The sequence below is a fragment of the Bombus flavifrons genome, chromosome 5 (assembly GCF_040668555.2).
Source record: "Bombus flavifrons isolate JBK064 chromosome 5, iyBomFlav1_principal, whole genome shotgun sequence".
Lineage (NCBI taxonomy): Eukaryota > Metazoa > Arthropoda > Insecta > Hymenoptera > Apidae > Bombus > Bombus flavifrons.
This window is the reverse complement of record NC_138446.1, coordinates 16806196-16830465: the sequence shown is the minus strand read 5'-3', so window position 1 is coordinate 16830465 and position 24270 is coordinate 16806196. Positions and strand designations below refer to the sequence as shown.

General features: G+C 50.7%; 1 protein-coding gene across 9 annotated transcripts in view; it reads right to left on the bottom strand.

Annotated features, from left to right (window-relative positions):
- Nucleotides 1-24270, bottom strand: part of Eip74EF (Ecdysone-induced protein E74) — a 145260-nt gene that overhangs the window by 51764 nt on the left and 69226 nt on the right. Inside the window, exon 1 of one of the 9 annotated variants that reach the window (XM_069113844.1) lies at nt 239-2406. The exons of 7 other annotated variants lie outside the window; for them this stretch is intronic. In XM_069113844.1, the coding sequence (XP_068969945.1) occupies nt 239-554 (316 nt within the window). In that variant the 5' untranslated portion in view covers nt 555-2406. Of the gene's footprint in view, nt 1-238; nt 2407-24270 lie in introns of those variants that run through there. One more of the 9 variants, XM_069113845.1, reaches the window with a different exon arrangement.

Here is a 24270-nt window from a genome sequence, read left to right as displayed (position 1 = left end):
GCGTTCATAAGAAATTTGAAGGTGCAAAGGAAAATGCTCGGAAAGTTCAGGATACGTAAAAACGTATAAAATATCCGAAGCGTATTCTGTAGATGAAACAATTTTCTATCAAAGTCACGTTTTTTTCCGTTAGATAAAGATACGAATTTGCATAAATATCCGCAATCTAGCCATACTGGTCAAAATTAGAATTTACATGGACGTCCGCAGTGCAATGAAAACTTAATGTGAAACTCACGGTATCGTCTCATAAGATTCTTCTTATACGGTTTGGTACCGGGTGGTCTGGACCTCGATCTCATGCTACCGTCTTTCTGATTATTGTCGGAACACGAGTCGTCCGAATCTTCGGAACAGGTACGATCCTCTCTTTCCTGGGAGTATTCGGTGGACGTGGCGGCGACGAAGCATCCTCGTAACCTGAGCGCTGCCGCGGCATTCCCGTAGTCGTCGATCGGTTCTTTTCGATCCTGATCCTGATCGTTCTCCTCCCTGGAGAACTCCGCGTAGTCGCCTACCCGAACGCTCAAGTCTAATGGTTGATCCTCGAGCATCGTTTTTATCTTTGCCAGCCTCGTTTCCTTGCTGCCAGTCTGTGCCCACGAGCTGATCCACGGCTACCACAGCACAGTTGCCATCTTGATCTTCAACGATTTGTACTTGACACTCGTTCGATACGATGTAACATTACACTCGCCGGTCGATTCTCGATTCGATGCGGCTTTCTTCCTCTTCTTGGACGTTTCTTCTATACAAATTTCACCGTAACACGAGAGAATTTCACGCGAGAAGAATCACAGGTTCGATAGACGCGATTTATCGTGCTCGACGAGATAGACTCGAACGCCGGATCGAGCGATCGAATTACGAATCGATTTAAGAAAAGAAGTGTCGCTAGAAAGAATTATTTTCGATAAAGTCGGCGAAGACGCGATAACACGAGTTGAGCGGAATAGAGATGGAAAAGGAAGAATAGATATCTTCGTGGGAGGTAGAACTCTTCCGGCAGTGTCTTCGTCCCGTGTGGTACGCGTGACGCACAGCGGATACTCTACCGGCAGTTTCTAGCGGCGAACAGTTCTCGATACTAGCGACGTTTCCGTGTTGATCACGTTGTTTCGGATAAAATCAACCATTCCTCTCGTTACTTCTTTCCGTTTGTCAACATAGATAATGATGTACGTAATCGGTTGCACTTGTCAAGAAAAAAAAAAACGGAGAGTGACAGGGGGCAGACAGGTTACAGACGGACGTTACGTCGCAGCCAAGAGGTATCACGCTGTTCTTTTCGATCGGGGATCATCCAGAGAACAGAATCGATTTCACGTAACAATCGCACTTTGAAAAATGCTCGTTCGCTTCACTGTATAAACTGCGTTCCGTGACTGCGTATGTAATATATACACACATATATATGTATACACACATATATATATACATATGTACGCGTGTGTCGGCGAGTATCACGTAGAAGCCAAGAGAGGCAGAAAGAGAAAAACGCGAAACAGAGAATTGCCGAAGCGTATCCACGTTCTCCGCACCGAGGCTACGGTTGCCGGTGGCACACTGACTGACTCGGAACCGGGGTAGCCCGCTAGTCCAGACTCGTTCACTCACTACTCCAGACCCACACTCCAACTCCGAGCGCCGGACTCGCTCTCGCTCGTGTACACCGCACACAGTACTCTCCGGCCGCTAGAGCCCACCACCTTCGGCACTTTCCGCCGGCCGACTTCGGTTCTTTTCGGTTTCTACACTGCCTCGATCAGAGTCGGCGGCTTCACGTACATGCCGGCACCCACACACAGTCGCGAGCCGTCGCTCGAGATGCGCGGATGCGTAGCCTACCGCAATGTTCGAGCTGGTGATGCTCCCTCCTCCGCCACACACACTTTCTGCTCTTTTCTCTCTTTCCATCTTTCCTCTCCCTCGCCTTTTTTCCCTCTTTTTTACCACCTCTTTACCTCTGTCTTGCTCTCTCTCGCTTCGTTTCTTTTCTTTGCCCTTCGAGCAAACAGTCTCGTGCTTCTTTCTTTCTTTCCTCCTTTCCTTCTTTCTTTCTTTTTTTCTTTCTTTCTTTCTTTCTTTCTTTCTTTCTTTCTTTCTTTCTTCCTATCGCGCTCTGCCTTGATTCTTCGCGATGGTTTCGCAAGGGAAAGCTATTTTTTCGTCTATTGGGATAGGACACACGAAGAAGCAGCCAACGAGCGCCGTCTTCTCATGACATTAACCTTCGATCCTCGACTGCTAGAAACAGCGGGCGGCGACGTGAAATATGGATTGTTTTAGCGGCGGCTTTTTTCAGACCAACCTACTCGACGTATCGTAGGAAGGAGAACGCGGATCCTTTGCTCGTTCTTCCGACGATTCTATCGCGACGAAACGATCCGCTGTCGTCGGATGAACCAAGTGTGTGCAAATCGGTACACATGTTACGCGCAAGCGTTTCAACCAGTCGTGTTTCTCTCTAATCCCTGACATTGTCTTCTCGAGGATGAATTCGAACGGTAACGAGCGACAGCGGCTCTCGGGACAGTATAGGAAGAACCGAGCAACAGAAACGAGACTGGAACGATTGCGTATGCACGGTACACACAATAGGTGAACGTGCGTACGAGGTCGCGGCGGAAAGCAACTTCCAATTCGACGTCTCGTTGCAGCCGGTAAACACAGGTGCAACGAAAACGTCGGAAGTGTTTTTGCAACGGGGCATACAGAATGAACCTTGAGAGTGACCGATTTCGTAATTTCTCTCGGCTCGCCGTTCCGGCGTCGCTTCCATTGTAACCGAAAAAAACGATCTTCGAGATCGTGTTTGTTGAGTTTAGGCGAGCCTCGAATCAACATCGTAAACCGTTCTTTCCACCATCAAATTACATCTGTTTCTTTTCGTAATTACTCCTTGAATAACACGTTCCCCGCATTATGATCTTTTGCTCTTTGAAACCTGTTAATTCGATATTATTACGAAATCACGACTCCTTCGTCAATTTCTCATTACGAGAAATATCGATATTTTTATTATCGTAGCAGGTATCGTACGTATTATACGAGGCACTTACACGGACCAGCCGCACATCGGGCGAAGGCTAATCTTCCTTCGGATTGATTGCTTCATTTTCGAAAAATTTTAATTAAAAAGACTAACCTAAGATCGTATTTAAATACCGAAATTTAAAGAAATCTCTTTTCAGAAAATAGGATCGATCAGTTTCTGAGAAATTGTAGAACGACGGTCGAACGAATCACGATTTTTCCATCGCGGACTGACAATGTATGCACCGCAAGCCGTCAGGGCCACTTCAAGATTTCATCCTAGAAACGTAACGAGCCGCGCACGAAGGGCTTGTTCACCAACCAGAAGCTCTCGGATCCGTTTCCTCGATAAGTGAAAACAGGTTGGCCTTAATTGCACTTCCTGCCGTCGAACATGCGATTGCATTGTTGCCGAAAAGCGTTTTTCGCAGACTTCACGCGCTGCGATCAGCGACCCTGCGGAATACGAGATTGTTCCAACATTTACAACGAGGAATTCGTTACGCGTCCGCACCGACGCGACGATCATCGTCCATGCATTTGCATAGAAAACTGAAAACACACCGACCGCTGCGATAAACTTGCTTTCTCGTCGGATCTCGGTTCCGACCATCGTCGAGTCTCGCGATCGTCTTTGATTCGGATTTACGCTGGTCGATTCTCGTCCTTACGACTCCTTAACCCTTGCTGCGCGATCTTAAATGGAACCGTATTTTTCTCGAAAGCTGGCTTCTCGGTTGGAACGAAAGCAAGATCGAGGCAGGGAAATTAAAAAAATCGCAGCAGGGTTAAAAGAGCGAATTATCACGGGATCGATATCGAGCTCGTCCGTCAAGTTTGGATAACCAGTCTCGAAGTTTTATCGTCGTTTGCACAGCGACGGCGATGCGTCAACGACCCTTTCGTAAAAATTCAACCGGTGAATTTCGAAAGTAATTTAGAAATTCATCGTGCTTGAGTTTCGCGAAACTTTAAATTTGAATTCCATAGACGAGGGAATATTTGAAAGTTGAAAGATTAGCCACCGAGGGCAGGAGTGATTTATGGGCGCGAAATTCGCTAGGTCCACAGTCGGAGAACGTTCACATCTGCGTTAAAGGGGTTGGAAGCGCGTAGAAACCGGGCTCGCTATCCTCGATTTGTCGTCCCTCGCCACGATGCGGAGTCACCGCGAAGCCGGGGACAGGCCGAGAGTTATTTTCGCGCAAAAACGGCCGACATTGCCGGCCTGGGAGAGAAAACCTCGTAACTCTCGCCGATCTTGGAACGGGATGACGCCCGATCCAGGAAAAGTACGATTTCTAATCCATCACCGAGACTGCACCGGCCCCGTGCTGTTTCCTCGACGCGACGCCACGCCACGCCACGCGATGCGACGCCACCGAACGTCACTTTCTGCTTCTCCGTGATGCGCGCTCTATTTCCGATGCAACGTTCCTCGTGAATCAACCGCCGCCGTTTCCCCCATTCGTCCTTCGCGCGACTGAATTTTTACCTTTCGCGGTGTCTCCTATACACGGGACAAACTTCGATCTTCGTTTCAATCTTCGATCGTTGCTTCGAACCGGGATTACGTAGTTAATAAAAACGATCACACCGCGCAAGGTATGGTAAAACTGTAAACGTGCGCGTTTCGTACGAATTATTGCGAAATGCTTTTTGAAAATTTCGCAATTTTTATTTTACGTAGCACGTTCGAGCGAGTAACGTCAAAAGAATCGCAGAGAACCGGTAAAATCCGACTACGCGAAGCGCGTGGTCTGTTGAAAATTTAAATTCGTACGTGTGTGAAATGAAAATTTCTTTCGGAGAGAAGTAGAAAAAATAATATTCTCCTTTTTCTTTCTACGCAACAATTAACTTGTTAACGTGTGAGTTTCTAATGGAGAACGATATCGCGTTCATCTGGCGCAAATTCGTAGCATCACTTTCGTTTTCGCGGTCCGCGTCCCCTGTCGATTTTGTTTTTGTTCCACGGCACAATTTTCCACGAGCCGGTGTGTCGCGTTCTCTTTCCTCCGCTTTCTACCGGCGAGACCCATCCAGCCTTTCGAGATCTATCGATCGTTCGATCCCGCGTTTTTAACTCGCGAAACGCCGCCGCGATCGGACGAACGGTCGAATATCGGTCGAATGGACCGACGTTCGAGGGAGAGAGGGTGGCAACAAGAGAAAAGAAAACCGGAGGACGCGTCTGAACGAGTTCGAAGAGGGGAACGAAGAAAGAGAAATTTCGTTTTTTGCAGGACAGCGAGCAAGAGACGCGACGTTTCCTGTCCAAACGACAGCGAAGAAAGTGTATCTAGGCCTTTTTCCAGCCGCGTGTTCCCCTGCCATTAGAATATTCAGCCTGGCGCTTCGACGAACACGTTTCTACCGACACGCGTTTCGTTCGTTACGATCCCTCCGCAATTATGTTCGTGTGCAGGGAAAACCGAGGAAAGACTAGGAAATATACTTAAACTCAAAAGACATCGTCGTGGAAGTTTCGTCGACGGCGAAGCGCAAGAAACGAGAAGAAAGGTAGAGGCGCAGAAAGCGAAATGAGCTCGCGAATCTCTCCCGAGTTTCGACTCGACTTTCGTTCGACACATGCGCGTCTCGGTGCTCGCGAGACGGCGGCGATTTTAATTTCTTGTTATCGTGCAGTGCCGGCGCGGAGGCGAAAGAGACGAGGAAGAGGTATTAGCCGGCGATTCAGGCCGAGACTAACGCGCACTTTTCCTCCGCTGCACGTTTCTCTGGTCGGCGCTTCGTCGCGGATGATTTCTTCGTCCGTCGTCGGCGTTTCTTCCTCCATCGAACGATCGCGTTCGACGATCGAACATTACGTACAGCGGTTGGCACGACCAACCCCGACAAACGACGGATATCGATTGGAAAGGACGGCGTGGTTGTCGTCTCGACTCGATTAGAACGGAGAGGAGCAGAGCGGAGAGTAGGTGGCCGGTTCCGCGGCCGGTTGCCATGCCGAACGAGCCTGCGCTGCTCCAAGTGCCAGAAACCGTGAAGGAGGCCTCTCGTGATCGCGACTTTCCAAGGACACGAGGGTGCGTGGATACGTGGCGTGTGCGTGTCGGCTCGTTTTCCTTTTCGCGGCGAAAATCACCGGCGAGAAAGAAAAATCGGCGCGCGCGGCGCTGTGCCAGCGAAATCGCCGCCACGTTCCATATAACACACAACAGCCAGCTATTACGCCAATTTCCCTATCGCGTGGATTTTTTTACTCGCGGACGAGTCGTCCGCGCGTTCCGCCGCTTTCTTTATCGTCGGCCGTTCGAAACCTGGCGAGCGTTAATAATCCAATTAGAAGTACGATCGACGGAGAGAGATAAGACCGGTTGGTCGTAGCTCGCCAGGCTGTGCGGACGATCCTTTCGACCGCCGAAAGAACGGTCGGTTTTAGGCTGCAAACGCCGTCGCGTCCTAATTAACCTCTATTCCGACGATTCTTTTCACCGTCGATGGTAAGACGAGCTTGCAAATAGCTCAATCTCGGTGTAAGGAACACCAAATGCAGAAAAAGAAAAAGGGAGAAGAGGAGGTAGGGAGTAGGGGAAGCTACGGAGCCGGCATTAGGAGGAGGAAAAGGGAAGCGAAGGGCAGACGAGGAGGACGAGCACGAAGACGAAGAAGAAGAAGAAGAATCCCCCTTGGCTCACGTCCGCGAGAACCGGAAAGATTCCCTCGATCCGCTACGAACGGCTTCCAAGGTCCGCACTCCGTATTCGAACGACCCCAACACATATACGCGCATGCACACGTCTCAACCATGACGTACACACGCGTATACGTGCGAGTAAGCGTACAAAAGTGCGCGCACGAAGAGGAAGAGAAAGAGAAAGAGAAAGAGAAAAAGAGAAAGAGAGAGAAGGAGAGAGGTAGAATAACGTAGAATGGCGCACTCACGCACTCGCGCCCTCTCACACGCGTGCTTTAGACGCACGTCCGGCCAAACGAGCCGCGAGGTTATTGTTTAAAGCGTTCCCCTTTATTGTGTCTACAATGTGCTCGGTCACACGCGGCCGGAACAGCCAGCCGCCACGTTGCGGCCCTCCTCGTCGCTAAACGCTCTTTTTATTTTATTATTCTATTCGGTTGCTGCACCTCGCGCCGCTGCTGGGCGTTGCCCGACTACCAGCCAAAGCTCGCTGGACTTTTCATCAGGATCCTCTCTTAATTACTCGGGGCCGACTCGGGCACGACGATCGAGCGTTCGATACGACGTTCCATCGATCCAGACTCGCTATGATCGTAAGCCGCGTTGCGTCTCGACGGCACGCGATAGTCGATAGGGATAGTTACGCACGTAGAATGGAACGAAAGGTTTAATCGGTAAGGCAACCTCGTTGATCCTAGAAATACGCATACGTTCGCGATCGTTAGTTACGCACCACGAGACTCTCCTTCGTTTCGTTGCCAATTACTATCAAACGTATTAGCCAAAGACGACGAAGTCCGCGATATCGTATCGCAGGAAGAAACGTCGTAGCAGAAAATGGAACGAATCGGGAGGAAAAAAAGCTGTTACATTTAACGACGAGTATAGGTGATTCGCGCGGCATTTACGCATGGCAAATAATTCGCTGGTGCGGCTGTGGACGCCGGTTACGCGGGACCGTAAACGCTTTATCGAGGCCGCATCTCGCGAGGTAGAAGCGCACCTGCGCTCGAAACCAGACGACGAGCACGACGAAGACGACGACAACGACGAGTTCCTGTTGGCGGAAATTGCCGGTTTCCAGGCAACAGCGTGGACACTGAGGCAGGTCCGGGTAGCCGATTATTGTTAAAACATTCGGTATTGTGTCTACAAAGTCGATCGAGAAAGGCAGGAGTTTGGCACCGTTCCACGTACGAACGTGGTCGAACGTGCGCAACTTTGTTCTCTCTCTCTCTCTCTCTCTCTCTCTCTGTGTGTGGATCGAGTGCCGCTTCTTGGCAGGAAGTCGAATCGCATTTAATTTACCATACGCTCGTCGTTGGCCACAAATTCCTCTTCAGCTATTTATACGTTCGATGGTATATTTAACTGTACGTACACCCTACACGGACGAATTGTGATTCGTAATGGAGGGAAAAGGAAAGAAAGAAAAGCGCTGACCCGATCGATGATTAAAAACGAGTTACGATCGTAGGCGAACTGTAGTGAAAATGCCTAGCGAGAGAAGCTTGCCAACTGGCAAGCCTCCATTCTTCCTAGTGGCACGGAAACACACGAACCGTGGCCGTTCTTCGAAGGATTTCCCTCGAGAGTGGCAATTTTCTGGCGCGAAAACCTTGCTTCCTTTATCGTCCGACGAGCGTCCATCCGCGAGTCTAGTGCAAAGACAAGTCCCTATCCCGAGACAATTGCCCTCGAACGTTGCAAATCGCTATAGAGCAGCGATGCAAGGTTAATCCTATCCGTGTACCACGACCAGCGACAAATTTTCCTCGTGTATGCTCTTTGCAAATATACTTTTGAACGTCGAAAAGGGCGAAAGCCTGGACGGATAAGAAAGAGAATCGAGAGCATCGCGAAGGATTTCTGTCCTGTGGTCCCATCGAGGAATCCAACACGTCCCGGAGGCACACGTCGCGGTGCCCAAAGATCGTGTCGTATCTCTTTCTCGATGCAACCACGGCGTGCAGGACGTTCAGAAAGAAAGAGAGAGAGAGAGAGAGAAGGAGACGAGACACACGGACGATGGAGAAACGTCCACTAGGAGAAAACGCGAGCGTAGAGTCGCGTGCATGCATGTGCGAAGCTAGCGGCCGGTTAGCATGTGCACGTCTCGACCGGCGACTTGGAAAGGGGAAGTCGTCGACGGTCGAGGATCGAGAGAACGAGCTGAAAAGAGGAGGAGGAGGAGGAGGAGGAGGAGGAGGAGGAGGAAGAGGAGGAGGTGGAGGAAGAGACGAGAGGAGGAAGAGGACGAGGAGGAGCAGCAGCAGCAGCAGCACCAGCACCAGCACCAGCACCAGCACCAGCACCAGCAGCACCGAAGCGCGAGGAGGATGAGGTGGACGAAGAGGGAGGTAAGGTGGCGGTAGGAGGGCTAGAAAAGAGGCGAGAGGGAGGACGGACAGACGGACGGACTCGAGAGGTGCAGCGAACTCTCCCAAGGCCTGCGTACCCCCACCGAGCGTGCAACTGCAACTGCAACTCTTGCGGACCGAGTCGAAGGAGCCGAGAGTCGACGGAGCGTTTGCCTGCACGACGTCTCTACACACACGTGCACGCGCGTGCGACACACACCGTACGAGCGTGTGTGCTCCTCTCTCTTCGGAGCGACGCGACTCCGTGTAGCGACCGAGGAAACAACCGGTCAGAGGGAGACGGACGGACGAAAGAATGGACGGCTAGAGCACGCCGGAGAAACTGCTACCGAGAACACCGACACCTTCCGCGAGTCTTATTTTTCACATCCTGTTCACCGGCGACCTATTTTTAAGCCGATGCCCCTTCGGTCGGCCAACAGGCTGGAAAAAAAACCCTTGGGAAAACGGGCCGGACGGGAAGACCGCTCGCTCGCTCGCTCTCAACCCTACCGGATCTTCCGAATACGTAAAGGTTTCTTCTCCGCTATCCGCATCGTCGTTTCTGCCACCCTTCGTTCCCATTTACCGACACGCGACCTCCGTGCCTACCAAAGTACGTAGAAATTTCCTACTCCCCGCTGTGTTTCTCCGCGATTCTAACGAACCTGTCCGAATCTCGGTGTCTCCTCTCTATTTCCATCTATTTAGACCGTAGGCGACGCGAACAAAGAGCGAAGAAACGGTTGTTTATTGCGAACGAAGATTGGAACGGAATGATAGAATCCTTGGGAATAACCGAAATTTACGCGCTAGATCGGAGCACCGACCGAGTACGATGGCTCCTCGCGGCGACTCCTAGGTATCCTTGAAATCGTATCTCCTGCTATATCCTCGGCGCGTTACATGCCTGCTCAACCATTGACGTCACAGAGAGTGCAACGGCGGCGCGAGCCGAGCCGGCGAACGTCCGACGAATTTCAATCTCCCCGGAACGATTTCGAACACGTCGCGCATTTCCAAGCGGCTAGATGCGACGTACCGAGAGGAAGAGTGAAAAAACAGCGAGAACACGAGCGAGAGGAAACGAGAAAGCGAGAGAGAGAGAGAGAGAGAGAGAGAGAAAGAGGGTCGTCGAAGCGAGCGAGTCCCCTTTCGTTCGCGTAAAAATACGCTTCATTTGTGTCACGGTGCGCTCCGCTCGCTCGCTCGCGGCTGTCATGCACGCTGCGTCATGCGACGCGGTTAAAAGTGACTCAGGTTTTATTTCCTGCTTCGAGTTCTAGTTACCACGGCTAGTCGCGCGCGACAGATAGCGCGAATCGATAGCGCGCTCGCTCTCCTCTCCTCGTCGTGTACTATACGAGTGGCGAAACGGCCGAGTACGTTCACCGGTCAACGAGCCGCTTTATCATTCGTCCGAGTTCTGGGTCGATCGCTAATCGCCGATGCACGCGACGATCGCGACACTCCCGTCGATTCGTCCTTCTCTTCGTCGTGCTCCTTTTTTACCGTGCGTTCCGTCCAATGGTTGCGCATCGTTAAATCCGTTTGCTGGCGTAACCTGTCGCGGAATTTTCGGACAACGAATTAGCAAAAGATAAGAATCGGACGATCCTCCTTTCTCCGTCTTTTCTTTTCTTCTCCTTTGGAACAGTTGTTTCCTGCAAACGACAGTCCCGCACGCCCATCTCGTACATTCCAAATAACGACGAACGATGAATCGCATCTTTCCTCTTAATCGGTCCGATCGGCCAGTTGTTAGTCGCGGAAGACACGCGCGCGAATCTTGCGATAGGAATTTTGTTCTTCGGCTCTGAATTTGGTATAGCTATACCGTGGAATGGGACGAGATTCTTTTATACGGTGCCACCGATTCTTTCGCATTCTAGCGTTACTTCCATGCGTTGCAGCCGGCATCGCGCGAAGGTGACACGAGTGGGTAGAACAGGCCCTCTACTTCGCTAGTTGTTACAGGACTGCGAATATTTATGCAAATTCATATTTTTACGAGCGTGCATAAAGAAACGGAAAAATAAGCGAACAACGATCCGTTCCACCTACGTGTGCACCTCCTTTAGTTTTCTATATCTAAAGCAAAGTCTATTTATTGTTAAACGAACGGAAAATGTTATCCGGTCTAGACGATTTGACGAAAATTAAGAGATATCTACGAAACAATACTATCTTTGGACTGGCGGAGATACGTCGCATCATCGTCTCGATCCGCCACGATGTTTGTTCGCCTCGCGATGGCTCTCCCGGTCGGCTGGAAAACTCCGGCGATAAAGTTGCGCTGGTAATTCGAAGATAAACAGCACGATGGGTGTCGTGCTTACGTAATAAGGATTCGTGCGTGCGCGCGCTAGACGCGCTGCTCGTATTTTGGAGAAGTTGGTTCGCCAAACTCATCTTTTCGTCCGTCGATCGCGGCGATTCGACGAGAGGATCTTTGGATCGTGTTGCGAACACGGACGTCTCGAAGTTTCGAATTATTACGCGGCATCGATTCGGATCTGTCGCGCGATGTGCGAAACACCGTAGACCGTGGTTCGTTGCAGGGGCAAGTGGCGGATTGACCACGTTCATTGGAAAGGTAAATATATTTCTAGAGGATATGCAATTGAAAATTAATGTGTCAGTGAATGTATAACTAAATATCATTGTCGTTTGCCGAGCAGGCGAGAACGTTTCGACAGAAATTTACCACTTTGAAATCGAAATTAATTTAAATACGATTATTCCTATCGTTCTGTAACAAATCGTTTCAAATTATCGTCGCCAAAAAGTATGCTCCGTGTCTAATGAAAAAGAGGGGAAAACGATTCAAATAAATGCCGGCCAACCAGTCGCTGTATTTCGTTCGCAGCATCAATTCTACAAAGTAGCACACGACGCACTTCGTGCAATCGCAAGGTGGAAATCGCCGATAGTACGCTAACGATTCTATGTAGCGCGAATCGAAAGTGAGATCGAGATCGTCGACTACCGTGTGCGTGTGCTCGAGCCAGCGAATCCAGTTAAAGAGAGACAGTGGCAAATAGGCAGATAGAGGGCCTCGCACGAGATTCTCGACGACATTTCGGCTCGGCGAACGAGCGCGCTCGCGCGCGTCATTCTCCGTTTCCATTAGTGCACGCACGTGCGATCCTCGCTACGTGTACTTACGTACGTGCATACGCGGGCAAGCGAACGAGCGAGCGAGCGAGCGAGCGAACGAACGAACGAGCTGTTCGCCAAGCTAGCCCTGGCCTAGATAAGCCGGCTACTCGGCTTTGCATCGTTGCATCGCTTTAAGCCCGACTCACGCGCGACCGATCTATCGTTGTCCTTTTCCTTCCGTGGCCGTTCAACGAGTCGACGTCTGTTTTAAGCTACTCCGGTACGTTCTCCTAACTTCGTTGCACGCGTCTTTCAACAGGCGTGAAAATGCGCGATGACTGTCACGCGTGATCACAGCGTTAGCCGCTGATTTCCGTGACTCGTTCTCGTGACACCGTTTCCTATGCGATCGATACTCTGTAAATTACATCGCTCCGCCGCTTTCTTTCCTCCCCCTTTTCTTCTTCTTTTTCGCGTTTTGGTTCGACGGGACGCGCGTTCAACACCCTAAGACGCGTATTTTTAACGCTGATCGATATACACGGTTTCGTACGTTGCGCGAAAGCTACGTCGATCGTGGCTAAAACGACCGATCGGAGGAAACGTAACCGACGCCCGTACGTGTCACCGGCATGTGCGTTAAACGGTCGAGTATTGGCGAAACACGGTCGAAAGGAAGAGTGTTTCCTGGTAGAAGTTGATCTGCCTAAAAGTGTAAAGTATCGAAGATCGATACGATGGGAGGGAAGAAATTGGGCGACGTAAACGAAGAAGAGAGGAAACGAGAGGAAGTAAAAAGAAATCTCGGTCGACGTAGCTCGAAGGGGATTCCGTAGCGAGAAGTTGGCTTAAGGTCGCGTGAATCCGTGCACCGCAACAGCGGACAGTGAAACTATGCCGTTTTTTCTCCGACTCTTTCCTTTTCTTCGAGCGGCAGTCACGTTGGCAGAGAGACGGATTCGCCTTTCCCTCGATGGCGAATCTACCTCCGGTGGAAGGCCACTTTTCCCGACGATACGTGGCAACGAAACCGACACTTTTCGGTCAGAGATCCGCGAAACTAGAAACGTTGGATCGGAACCCAGTCCAACGCCTCGCTGAACGTACCTGCCAGCCACCGTTAATGGATCTACCGGTATTAGATAACCAATACTTTCTTCTTTTCGAATCGACGTTTATCTTCTGACCGAACTTTTCGAAGAAACACGAAATTACGTTGAGGACGAATGACGAAATATTCCCGTGAATATTTCAGCTGTGCCGTGGTATTTCGATTGCGTACGCGAGGGTTAACGAACAACGATAGATTTCGAACGTATCCGCATTATGCGATTTCGCAAGAAGATATCCATTAGCTAGCTCGGTGGACTAAACTGGAAGAGGAATAGGCGGAGCGCGCGTTGACGCGCGTACCCATCATCCGAGATGTACAATACCGTAACCTCGATTCCAATGAAAACGATGTTACGCCATTTTCCCTGTCAGTGAAATGCGATCTATTTCCACGGAATTTGCCGTGGCACGGCAGAGCTGGAGCGATACGCGCCGCGTTTCGCCGCCTCTCGTTTCCAGCGACGTGAAACCGCGATAAAAGCGCTCGCATCGAGCTTCTTCTCGATAGCACGCTATTTTTCTCAACGAAGAAACAACCGTCTGGTCCCGTAGTTTTCAACGACCCGGCGGTGTGACGCGCCGCGAATTAGGTCGAACCGGCTCGAAATCGCTGTGCGCTTCTAATCGCGCGATAATATCGCAATTAACGCGATTACCAGCGTAGTTTGGACGGTCAGGCGACGGCACGCGTCTCCGTTTCCATGTCCGATCGTCGTTCGACTAATACGGCTGGCGACCGTCTCCGTTGGCGAATTCCTAAGGAAAATCGATTGCGTAACGCGTATCGCATCGCGTCTAATATCCCTGACATCGAGTACGACTAGCATCGACGTCGATCTCAATTTAAAACGTGACGAAACGCGCGCGTTACATTTGCATAATCTCTGGTCGACCCACGACACGACGCTCGTACTACGCCTTTGAAAAACGCTTTTGCCTGGCAGGCCGGTTACATCGCGCCGTATTCGCCATGCGAGCATCGTTATTCAATTTCCACGAACGTAATCTGCCTTCGTGCCGAACCTCCGCAACGACCGCAACGAGCGATCTATGATTCATCGCATCGAGAGCTCCCTCTCGGTATTCGGAACGATACGATAGAACGCATCGCGCGGAGAGGAAAGCGCGGAGACCAGAGAGCGAGAGAGAGAGAGAGAGAGAGAGAGAGAGAAAGGAGAGGGGGAGGTAGAGAAAAGTTGAAAAAAGAAAAAAAAGAAAAAGATCGAACGATCTTCGGGCATGAAATCCTGGAAAGTTCGACGAGCGTTGGCCGACTCGGTTTTGGCGGGATGCAGCGCAAGGAGAGAGGCACGCGCGGGTGCGCGTGCAACTGCACGGTGCGGTGCATCGAAGACGACGCGGTCGGCGCATGCGCCGCTCGGCCGATGCACGTGGTAAGTACAAGTATGTCAAGGCGCGACCTGAATTTTCCTACTCTTAGTGCCCCCTACCGTACTCCGTGCCCCCTCCCTCGAGCACTCGCTCGCACGCTGCCACCACCGTTGCTCCACGTTTACTCGATGCAACTTTCCTCCCCCTCCGCTCCTCAGCCTCCTGAGTTGGCCATGCGGCGCGATGTAGCGCGGTGTGGCGCGCGCGCGCGCGCGCTCCTTCTACCTGTGCGCGAGAGAGTGCCGGTGCTGGTGACCACCAACACGCACGTGCGTGTCCCGAGACGGGCATGCAGACCGCGCGCGCGTTCCTATGCACGCGCGACGGCACATGACTTTTCACCGATGCGTCCGGGCCCCTTCCCCCAGCCTCTTCCTCCTCTCCTTCTCCTCGTCCAATGTCATTACGCCGGCATTGTGTGCGAGCCACCTTTTTTCTGGGAACGCAAAAATAAGGAGTCGCGAGGCCCTGCCGTGTCTGGAGAACCCGCGCGATTCCATATCCTCCGCTACCCACCGCCTCTTCCGCCGAGCCGATCCTCTTTTCTGCGTCCGCTGTCGGCGAAGAAAGGGGACGATGCAGCGCGACGGTCTTTCAACGACGGGCTAGTCGCGCGTATCGCGATACAAAGGATTTTCAACGTCGGGGCAACAGGTCCCGATGTACGTGGGTCGTGAAATTTTTCGTTTTCATTTTTCAACGAATTCAACCTTCCTTTCTCCACTTCTTTTTCTCTTTCTTGGTTCTGGAACGTTAAAGACGCCGTCGAAGTTCCTTCGCAATGCGTCCGATTTCGATTCACCGAAGACGTACGCCGTATAGTCGTACGCTGCCATCGCTGTTTACAAATCGAACGCTCGAGGCCGATCTCCGATATCCTATTTCAGATGTCGTTCCTATTCTCGGCCAACTCGTCAGGCCGAGTTTTCCTCGTCAATTTGTCACGGAAAAGGAAAGCGTTACGGTATATCTAGCCGATCGATCGATCGCTCGATGTCGTCAAAGCGAGAGGTCCCCTAGAAAGCTGTTCTCCCGCGCCTTCCAGGGATCCCCATCGGTCGCTCTTTTCCCTCTCGTGCGAGCGTCCTCTTTTCCCGCTCGTTTAAACTTCGATAACTTCGATAAGTAAACGCAACGAGCCAACCACGCTCTTTACTCTCGTTCGTAATCCTCGCACGTTTTACGCCGAGAATTCTTCGTCTTTTTTCGTCGTTTCGACGGTCTGTCGTCGTTGTAAATTTCTATGGCGACCGTTTCTCCTAGGAAAATTACCCTGGTTACGATCGTAGCACGTTCTATCGTCGCGAAACCGCTGTGTTGACGGTGGCGTCGAGCGTCGAGATTTCGAGAATGGGGTCGGTCGGATATTACGTGGAAGCGCGATCGCAAAGTATCCACCGGCAACTGCGAAATTACGCGATCAGAGTTCTTCGTGCACCTCGCGACGCCTGAGCGTTACGACGCTTTCGGGCTATGCGCGATTAAACGCTAACCTGTTCGCCGATGGTCGCTGCTGCGTGGTCGAATCGAGTCGGGAACAGTGGAAAATTGCACGCGTGCGAGTACACGACGCATCGAAAAATTTTCATCGTTTCGAAGCGCGAAGACTGTCGTGCAGAAAATTTCTGTACGCCGCGTAACGTAAGAACTACGCTGGAAGATAAAGAAATTTCTTTTAGAAGCTAATTTTAAGGATCGACGTTACGAGGATTGTGACTGTATTTTTAGACGATTACGACGTTTATTTATAACAGGACGAATGCTTTTCGTATTTTGATTTCTACTCGGGAGGAATCGAGTAGATGCAACGAAGAAGGCGAGAAGAAACAAACGCCCAGCGACAGAGACAACGCATACAGCATACCTGGTCGATGCAGAATACGCGACTGCTTGTTTTGCATGCTGACGTTTTTACGAGCGCGTGACGCTTTTACGATCGCAGTCGGTGCAACGAACGATTAGAAACCGATCGGACGGCGTCTTCCCAACGAGTCCGCTACGGATTTCCAGAAATTCTTTCGCCACCGAGAAACGCGTCGGAGATTACGCTACCGGACGTAAGTCGCTTCGCGCTCCGTTCTTCGTCGTCGATCCATCCCAAAGCGAGAGTTTTCGATAAGACGGTAATCCGCGCTTTGCCCCAAATGGTCTGTCACGTTCCGATGAAACGACGCGTTGACGCGTCTGCCGATTGATTTCGTCGGGCAAAGAGACAACGAAAAGAAAGCGAAAGTTGTTCGAGTCGACCCTATCGATAACGGTACATGATGCGTCGTATTGTTCGTTTCGTCTCTCGCCTTTCGTTCCTCGTCCCTGTTTTCCGTAGTTTTTGTGGGAAATTTAACGCCCGTCTTCGGTCTCTTTGTGACGCTTGCCCCTTTCGGAACCTATTTTACCAAGGTCGTTCGGAGCGCGCGTAGACGCAAGGCGCTCTATGGGAGCTGTATCGAACGACAATGGGCGGTCGTTCGGGTTCCAAGTTTTGACAAGGTCGAGGACGAGCGTGGTACGACGAAGGAGGAAGAATGCGACTTTTTTCTCTCGTTCGCAAGGTGCGGTTACGCTCGAAAGATGTAGGTGTTTGCCTGGGGTTAAACGGTAAATCGAAGGAATATCGATTCGAGATGCGTAGGTGGGTGCTGACCTACCCCTACCCCCATTCTCGTCCTTCGGACGACCTTCTGGGCGCGTCCTACCCCAACCCAGACATCCGTTCCGCCGGCAAACAGCTTCTCCACCAACACGCCGAAACCCTCGGCAGCCCCTTTGCGCGCTTTGCCCTCTATATCCCTCGACGGGAGCACGCCAACCCTCGTCAGGAACATTCTATCGAGGCCACCCTCGCAAAAACTAATCCAGGGTCGACACTTCAACCACCGTCCCATTTCTCCCCTTTCTCTGCCTCCAACTTTTTCTCCGGTGCCACCAGCAGCTCGAAAACTCGAACGTAAAAGAAATCGAAAGTGGTGGAGGGAGCTTCGTCCGGATGATGACACTCGGTGAGAACGATGCCACCGTCCTTCGCGTCCTCCAGATATTCGTCTTTTTGTAGCCAGCCAGAATTTTATGGAAAATGTATGTAAGAGAGGAGAGACGATGCCGCGTTAGAATAGAGGGGTTGATATAATCGCGAGACGTATGGCACGATACAGTTATTGTGTTTTTCCAAGACTTCCTTCTTTTCTCTCGAAAAGCGGATCGGTACGAACGTGTTGAATCTCATCCGATGGAGATACGGTTATTGTTGTCGCGAGCATCGAATATTTCATCTTATAGCGACAAAGCGAAGAGCCGAATTAAGAGGCTTTTTACTCCTTCGCGATACAGTTTCTTCGCAGAAAGAAGATAAAATCCTTCGCGGATTTTGGCCGATCGTATCGATTTTCTTCTGGAAAAGTATTCTTCCATCGTTGAAACACTCGGATTCGGCGAAACGAAAACCACGCATATACTCGCAGTATTATAGGAAACAAAGAGACGGTAGAAAGTCGAATCGAGGCGAGTAGACGCGTAGACTAGCTACGGCAAAGTAGATTGGGAAACGGAAGATGCGCCATCGATGGCAAGCATTCGAAAACGCTGGATCGATCGTTCCGGAAACCCTCCAAACCGCGAGTTCCTCGAAACCGTTGGGCCGCATAGCGCGAGCTAATGATCGCATGCAGTACGCTCCTGTAATTAATACCTCGCCGAAATTAGGCTACCCCTAGGATCCTGTTCATCGATCTCTGCCTTTCGAAGCAGCGGCGCACCGCTTGCTTCTCGTTCGAACGATCCAACACACCCTCGAGAAACGGCGTCGAAGCGCGATCCATACGACTCTTTGCCTACTCGCTGCTCTTCAAATACCCAAAGTCGTCGAGTCTACCAGTCAATTCGCGTTAATCGTCCGCGAATAAAAGTTACGCCGAAAGATAGGCGTAAAGATATTCCTCGTCTTTTCCTTTACCGCCGATTCGTCCAAGCAACGCACGCGATCGAACGCGATAGAATACGACGAACGTGATCGAGTCGCGAAATCGAGAGCGTCTCGCATCGGTAACCGGATCCGAAGGTTACGCAACGTCTCGCAACACGGCCAGACTTTTCTGGACCCGGGAGGAACCAGCCGTGGTACACCCTACCAAAAGCAAGATACTCGGGGCCAGCTAATTGGAAGCGAATTCTGACGCAATTCCGTGCAACGATTCGGCGTTGGAAGCGTCGGCGGGCAGCGCAGGGGCGGATTGTCGAGGGTCAGGGTTCCGCCCCGTGGCGTCGTTTTTCTCTTTCTGGCACGCGCTTCTCGGTCGTGCCGCTGGAAACTGAACGGGGCCCCCTTAGTTCCAGCCTGCACTTACGTCTCGCGCTGCCGTTGTTCGTGTCCGAGCTGTTTGCAAAGTGGCCGGCCAGTGGCGTGAGCGCACAGTCCGGCTTGGATCGTGGCGAGCACCGAGACTTTACGACTAACCGGTGTAATTTCGCTGAAAGATTCACGAAGATCCGGATCGATGCCTTCTCTCTCCCTTTCTCGCCTTCGTTCCGCGAATACTAGTTCCTCGCTGGCGCAACCACCAGATCGAGAATATCCTCTCGCGAGATAGAACTCGCGCTTCAGATCTTGCACTGCGAGAGTCGCTACGCGTACGTTGTACGCGGTTAGATAGAATGGAATATCGTGCGACGGACGACCTACGTACGAAAGTTTAGCGAACTGGCAAGTCGGCGCGAATAGCGCGAGGAATCGACGATTGGCGGCGCGAACAGAATTATACGAAACGTCGGTTTAGCTGAAAATTTTACGCAAGAGAGAAGACGATGCCTCGTAATCCTTGGCAGAATTCTATTTAGCCGAGCTGCGTTTATTGGAACGAAAGTTCGGGATTTACCGCCCGACTTCCACTAACCTGTTGACCGAATCGGTCAACTGTTCGCCCCTTTTCTGCATTCGAATAAATAGAGCGCTACGGTGCACGGAACAAAGGGAAGATATAGAGATCGGAAACGACGATCGAAGAATCGTAACTTAACCCCTTTATCGGTGCGAACGAATCATCGGCAACGGGTTAATTAAAAGTAGTGGCAACCTTACACCACGATGGAATTATTAAGAAGCACGGAATTAAAGCGATGCGCGAAATTATACAGTCGATCGCGCTCGCGAGCAGCCAGAAGCGGAACGTTCGGCTCGGTAACGAGGCTCTTTATCCGACGCTATCTGCTCGTGTTTTTTCTGGGTTATTTGGACCGATATTTTTTCATCGTTTTACAGCATCCTCCCTCCCCCGTATGGTCCCGCGCGTTCCCCTCGCTTTCGACTGCTCCAAGTGTCGATAATGGCCGTGCTACCTATCTGAGGTCGAGGGTCAGCCCTCGTCGATGCACTTTCCGTATTTGCAGAGATACCAGCGTCCATCGGTCTTTCGCTATTCGTTGGACCAAGTCGTGTAAATAAGGAAATTCTTTTTTTAATGACCTTGACGGGAAAAGTTATTGCGTTAACGTTATTTATTCCGGAATCGAGACTCGCCGATCGCCGCGCCGAGCTTATTATTAGCTCCACTTAAAATATTTTCCGCATACAAAATTCTTTTTCAGCGCGAATAAATATCGGGTGTGCTTTTTACGATGGTAGAACCGCCATCCATTGGAATAGAATTTTTAATCATCGATCGACTAATTTCTTGCAACCTCGAGTATACACGTGCGCACACACGTTACACGTGAGATATAAAATGCAAAGATTCGATCGGTCCGATCTGTTTTACGTTACGTTATCTGCGAGTAATCGTCCGCAACGACTCTCCATTTTCCATCCCAATTTTCATAATTCGCGTGTCGAAAGGTTTGATCTTCTCGCTCGTACGTGAATTTCTATCGTTCGAATAAAAAGTCACAGATATTAGACGGACTTCGTTCCAGTTGTTCGAATTACGTTTAACGAATTCTTCTGTGCGACTGATTCAACGATCGGCGCGTTGTACAGGTGAGCCGAGCGAGCGAAAAACAATCGTCTGGAAAAGAGACTAAAAGCCATCGGTGGACCAAACAAGAGGCGAGAACAGGAAGCACGCTGGAATCAGAACTCCGTTCAGAGAGTCTACGAGAATTTATCTGTCCCTGGAGTTCTGTTGCCAGGCTTCGGGTCGTTCGTGCGACGATACACGCACGTCCGCATGCGAGAAGAGCGTATCTGAGAGTTTAGCCAGGGCCTCGTAAACAGCCTCCGTAAACGCGAATCGTCCGAGCCATTTATATCCCATTACGCGTTTACAGGTTACGTAACGGTGCGATTTAATCAAAATTCTGGCCGTCGATCGCACGATGGCCATGTCCAATTCGAACGGAATCGGAACGAAGACAAGAAGAGGAGAAATTTCCGGGAAAACCGGACTCCACGATCGACGCGAATCCACTGGAATAAAATATGCACGGAAGGCTGCGGAGAAGCTGAGAGATGCGGCATTCTGGTTGTCGCTGATCGGCCGGTTCGATCGCGGAACGAACGGAAGGCGTCGCCTCGCTCGGCTATCTTGTCGAACCAGCAGAAAAACACGCACTGCGGGCTGTGGAATTTACCGTAAGCTTCGATTTATAGTCGGTGCAAGCGCGATCTTCCACGTCCACGAAGATTAACCCGTTGACGCCAGGCGCTGTGAGTTTCGCGTGAAACCAAAATTCGAGGTAGTCTCGGTCGAACAAAACGATATTCTCAATTTCGAGCAAATAGACGTTGGACAACGGAGACGCGTTATCGTAAACGGACGAATAATCGTCGGCCGTGACGAATGATTTGTAGAAATCGTAGTATCGTTTCTTTGAATTGAAATGGAAAAGCAAGATGCTCCAAGACGAGCGGCAACTTTTTTTTACATGTCTGATTCGACCTTGTTCCCCGGTAATCGGTAATCGTCATAGTTTACGTCGCGCGGCGCGATACAAATTCTTTTATCTCGGCCTCACGCGACCACCGGCCAGGCCACGGGGCCACGTCTCTAATCTTCCGCCTCGACTAGATACCGTGTTTTCTCTGAATCACAGTGACTCGTCATCGAGTCACGCGTTCCACGTCCGGAAACATCGAGTCGTCCGTCGTTAATTACCGTGGCCTGTTCACGATAATCGTCCACGTGTTCGCCGGTATAGCACGCGTATACGCGCATCCGTGTTCGCGTAGGAATATTCGAGGAAATCGGACGTGATTATCGAGAAACGCATTGACCCATTTGCGAATCGTTGCTTCTTGTCTGTTCGAATTGAATGAAAATTGTTATTATTATTATTATTATCATCATCATCATCATTATTATTATTGTATGTTTCATTCGTTCATTCATTAACGCAGAAAATACGCGAAAAGAAGTACACGCGATAAAAAGCAAGAGAGAGCGGATGCACAGAGTAGCAAAGGATGGCAATTTTTGGGAATGGGAACGAAAACTTGCGAAACAAAGCGCACGCTTTGTACGAAAAAGATGCAGAAGAAAAAAAAAAAGGATAAAAATAGAAAAATTGGCGGTGAAAGTAGGTGGTGAGAGAACAAATGCCGACCGATGCTTTGGAAAATGCACCGTGGCGATCCGGGAGCGGATCAACTTTTACGCACGAATTAGCGAACAAACGACCGAACGTTGCGGTCCTTTGCCGGCTAGAGGACGCGGCCCTGAAATTTAGGGGTTGTTTCCAGGCGATTTGCGAACTGCGTAGCGAACACCGGCAGAGAGAGAGAGGGTCGCCGAGAGGGTGGTGTACGGCAGACAGGGCGTGGTCGTCCTTGAACCTACCTATACAGCCCTCCGACGGACGATCCTGTCTCTCTTTCTCATCCTCCTTACCCGCGTACGACCCTCCTCGTTCTTCCTCCCACCCTTTCTCTGCCTTTCACTCTTTATCCCCCTTCGAACTTCCCCTCACTTTCTCTCCCACTTTCACTGCCTCGTTACGGTTCGCCCCTTGGCTCGGCCACCCTTTGTTTGCTCTGCATACGAGGCACAGAAACGAACAGTTACCCTCTTGATGTCCTTTTGATAGGTTCACCGAGTTCTCCGCTGGCATCGCCGATAAAAATTTCAATTTTCGATCGGAGCTCGCGAAATAATTTCCTTCCCTCGTCCAAGAGTCTAACCGGACGTTACGTCGAACGTAACATCGGTGAACGTTAACGTCAACTCGTTGTATCACCACGTTCGACGGAGAAATTAGTCTTTATAATCGGTCGTTATCCAATCAACCTTATTAACGAAACTTTACAAGTAACGAGTTATTAAGTAACGAGATACCAGCGGTAGGAAATTCCACTACGCACCGGTAACGAGTTTAGCAACTAGACGAGCAAAGATCTACGCGTCTATTTTACGAATCACGAACCACGCGATTGCCTGGTTCGATGCAAAATAGTAAACTTGCAGGATTTGCAACAATACCGTATCACGCGTATCGCAACGATACGTATAAAAATCAACGACCACGCAAACCCGAGAAATCTCAACAGGGACACGTTGCTACGATATAAGGTTCGCGATACTCCGCGATAAAAATACGTTTCTCGTGCTTCGATCTCGTTACAGTTGTATAAAAAGCGAGACGAAACGGGATAGGGAAGAATTGGCTGTCGCGACACGGCCAGCAACGTACGTACCCTAGGACATGGCACGACGTCTCCGTGGTACGTGTAATTATCGGTTTGGCCGGCGAACCGTCTTATTAAGTGGAATACGCATCGAGGCGTCCCAGACTGGCCGTTAAACGCTAATAAATGATTTATCGAAAGACTGGCCGTGCCCGGTCGGTTCTAATTTATTTTCTTGCCGATGTCGCCACCCTACGTTGTTAAGGTAGGTTAGGCAAGAAATCGTCGACGTTACTTTTTGCGCCGACCACCGTTTCTCTTTCCTGTTCCTTTCCACCGGTGAGCGTCTCTCGCGTCGATTCTCCGTACATTTTTCTCCCCGTCGAGGCTCCATGAAAATCGTTCGTCGTTTCCGCCGTCTTCCGTAGAACGCGCGTTGAATTTTCCATGACGCGGACGTTCCCGTCGACGCTTCGCGGCTGCCGGATCGGAACGACATCGAAACGAGATCTTCGAACGCGTCCGATTAATTTCATCGTTTTCGACGCGAAATTCGTGCGTCGATCGTCGTTTACGGAGTTTCTGGAAGTTTCCTCTTCGATTTTCAACGGGACGGGACTCTTCTACTATGCAGGTGAATTTTTATCTCGTCTTTTAGTCGGCGGTAGTGGCCAGGAACGGTGCGCTTTTTGTCTTATTAATACAATGTCATCGATTCCAGAAACACCGAGTTCGTAGTATTTCGATCGCTGCTTCCGCGAAGCCGGCGGATCGAGGAAACGTCGTCCTTTGATCTCGCGGTTACGAGGCGTGTAACACGGAGCGTGCGAGCGGCTGGTCGAGACGCAAGTGACAAATCGTTCGATCGTTTCGCGCGTCTTATCGGCGACGTATCAACGACGATTCGATCGATCAAATTCTTCGCGCAGTTACCGCGTTCTCCGACGATTTCTCTTTTCCACTTCACGGACACGAGTTTCTCGAACACGAAGGAAAGAAATTTTGGCAAAAAGCGTTGGCACCGTCGAAAAAGGGCAAACGCGATCGTTCAACTTTTC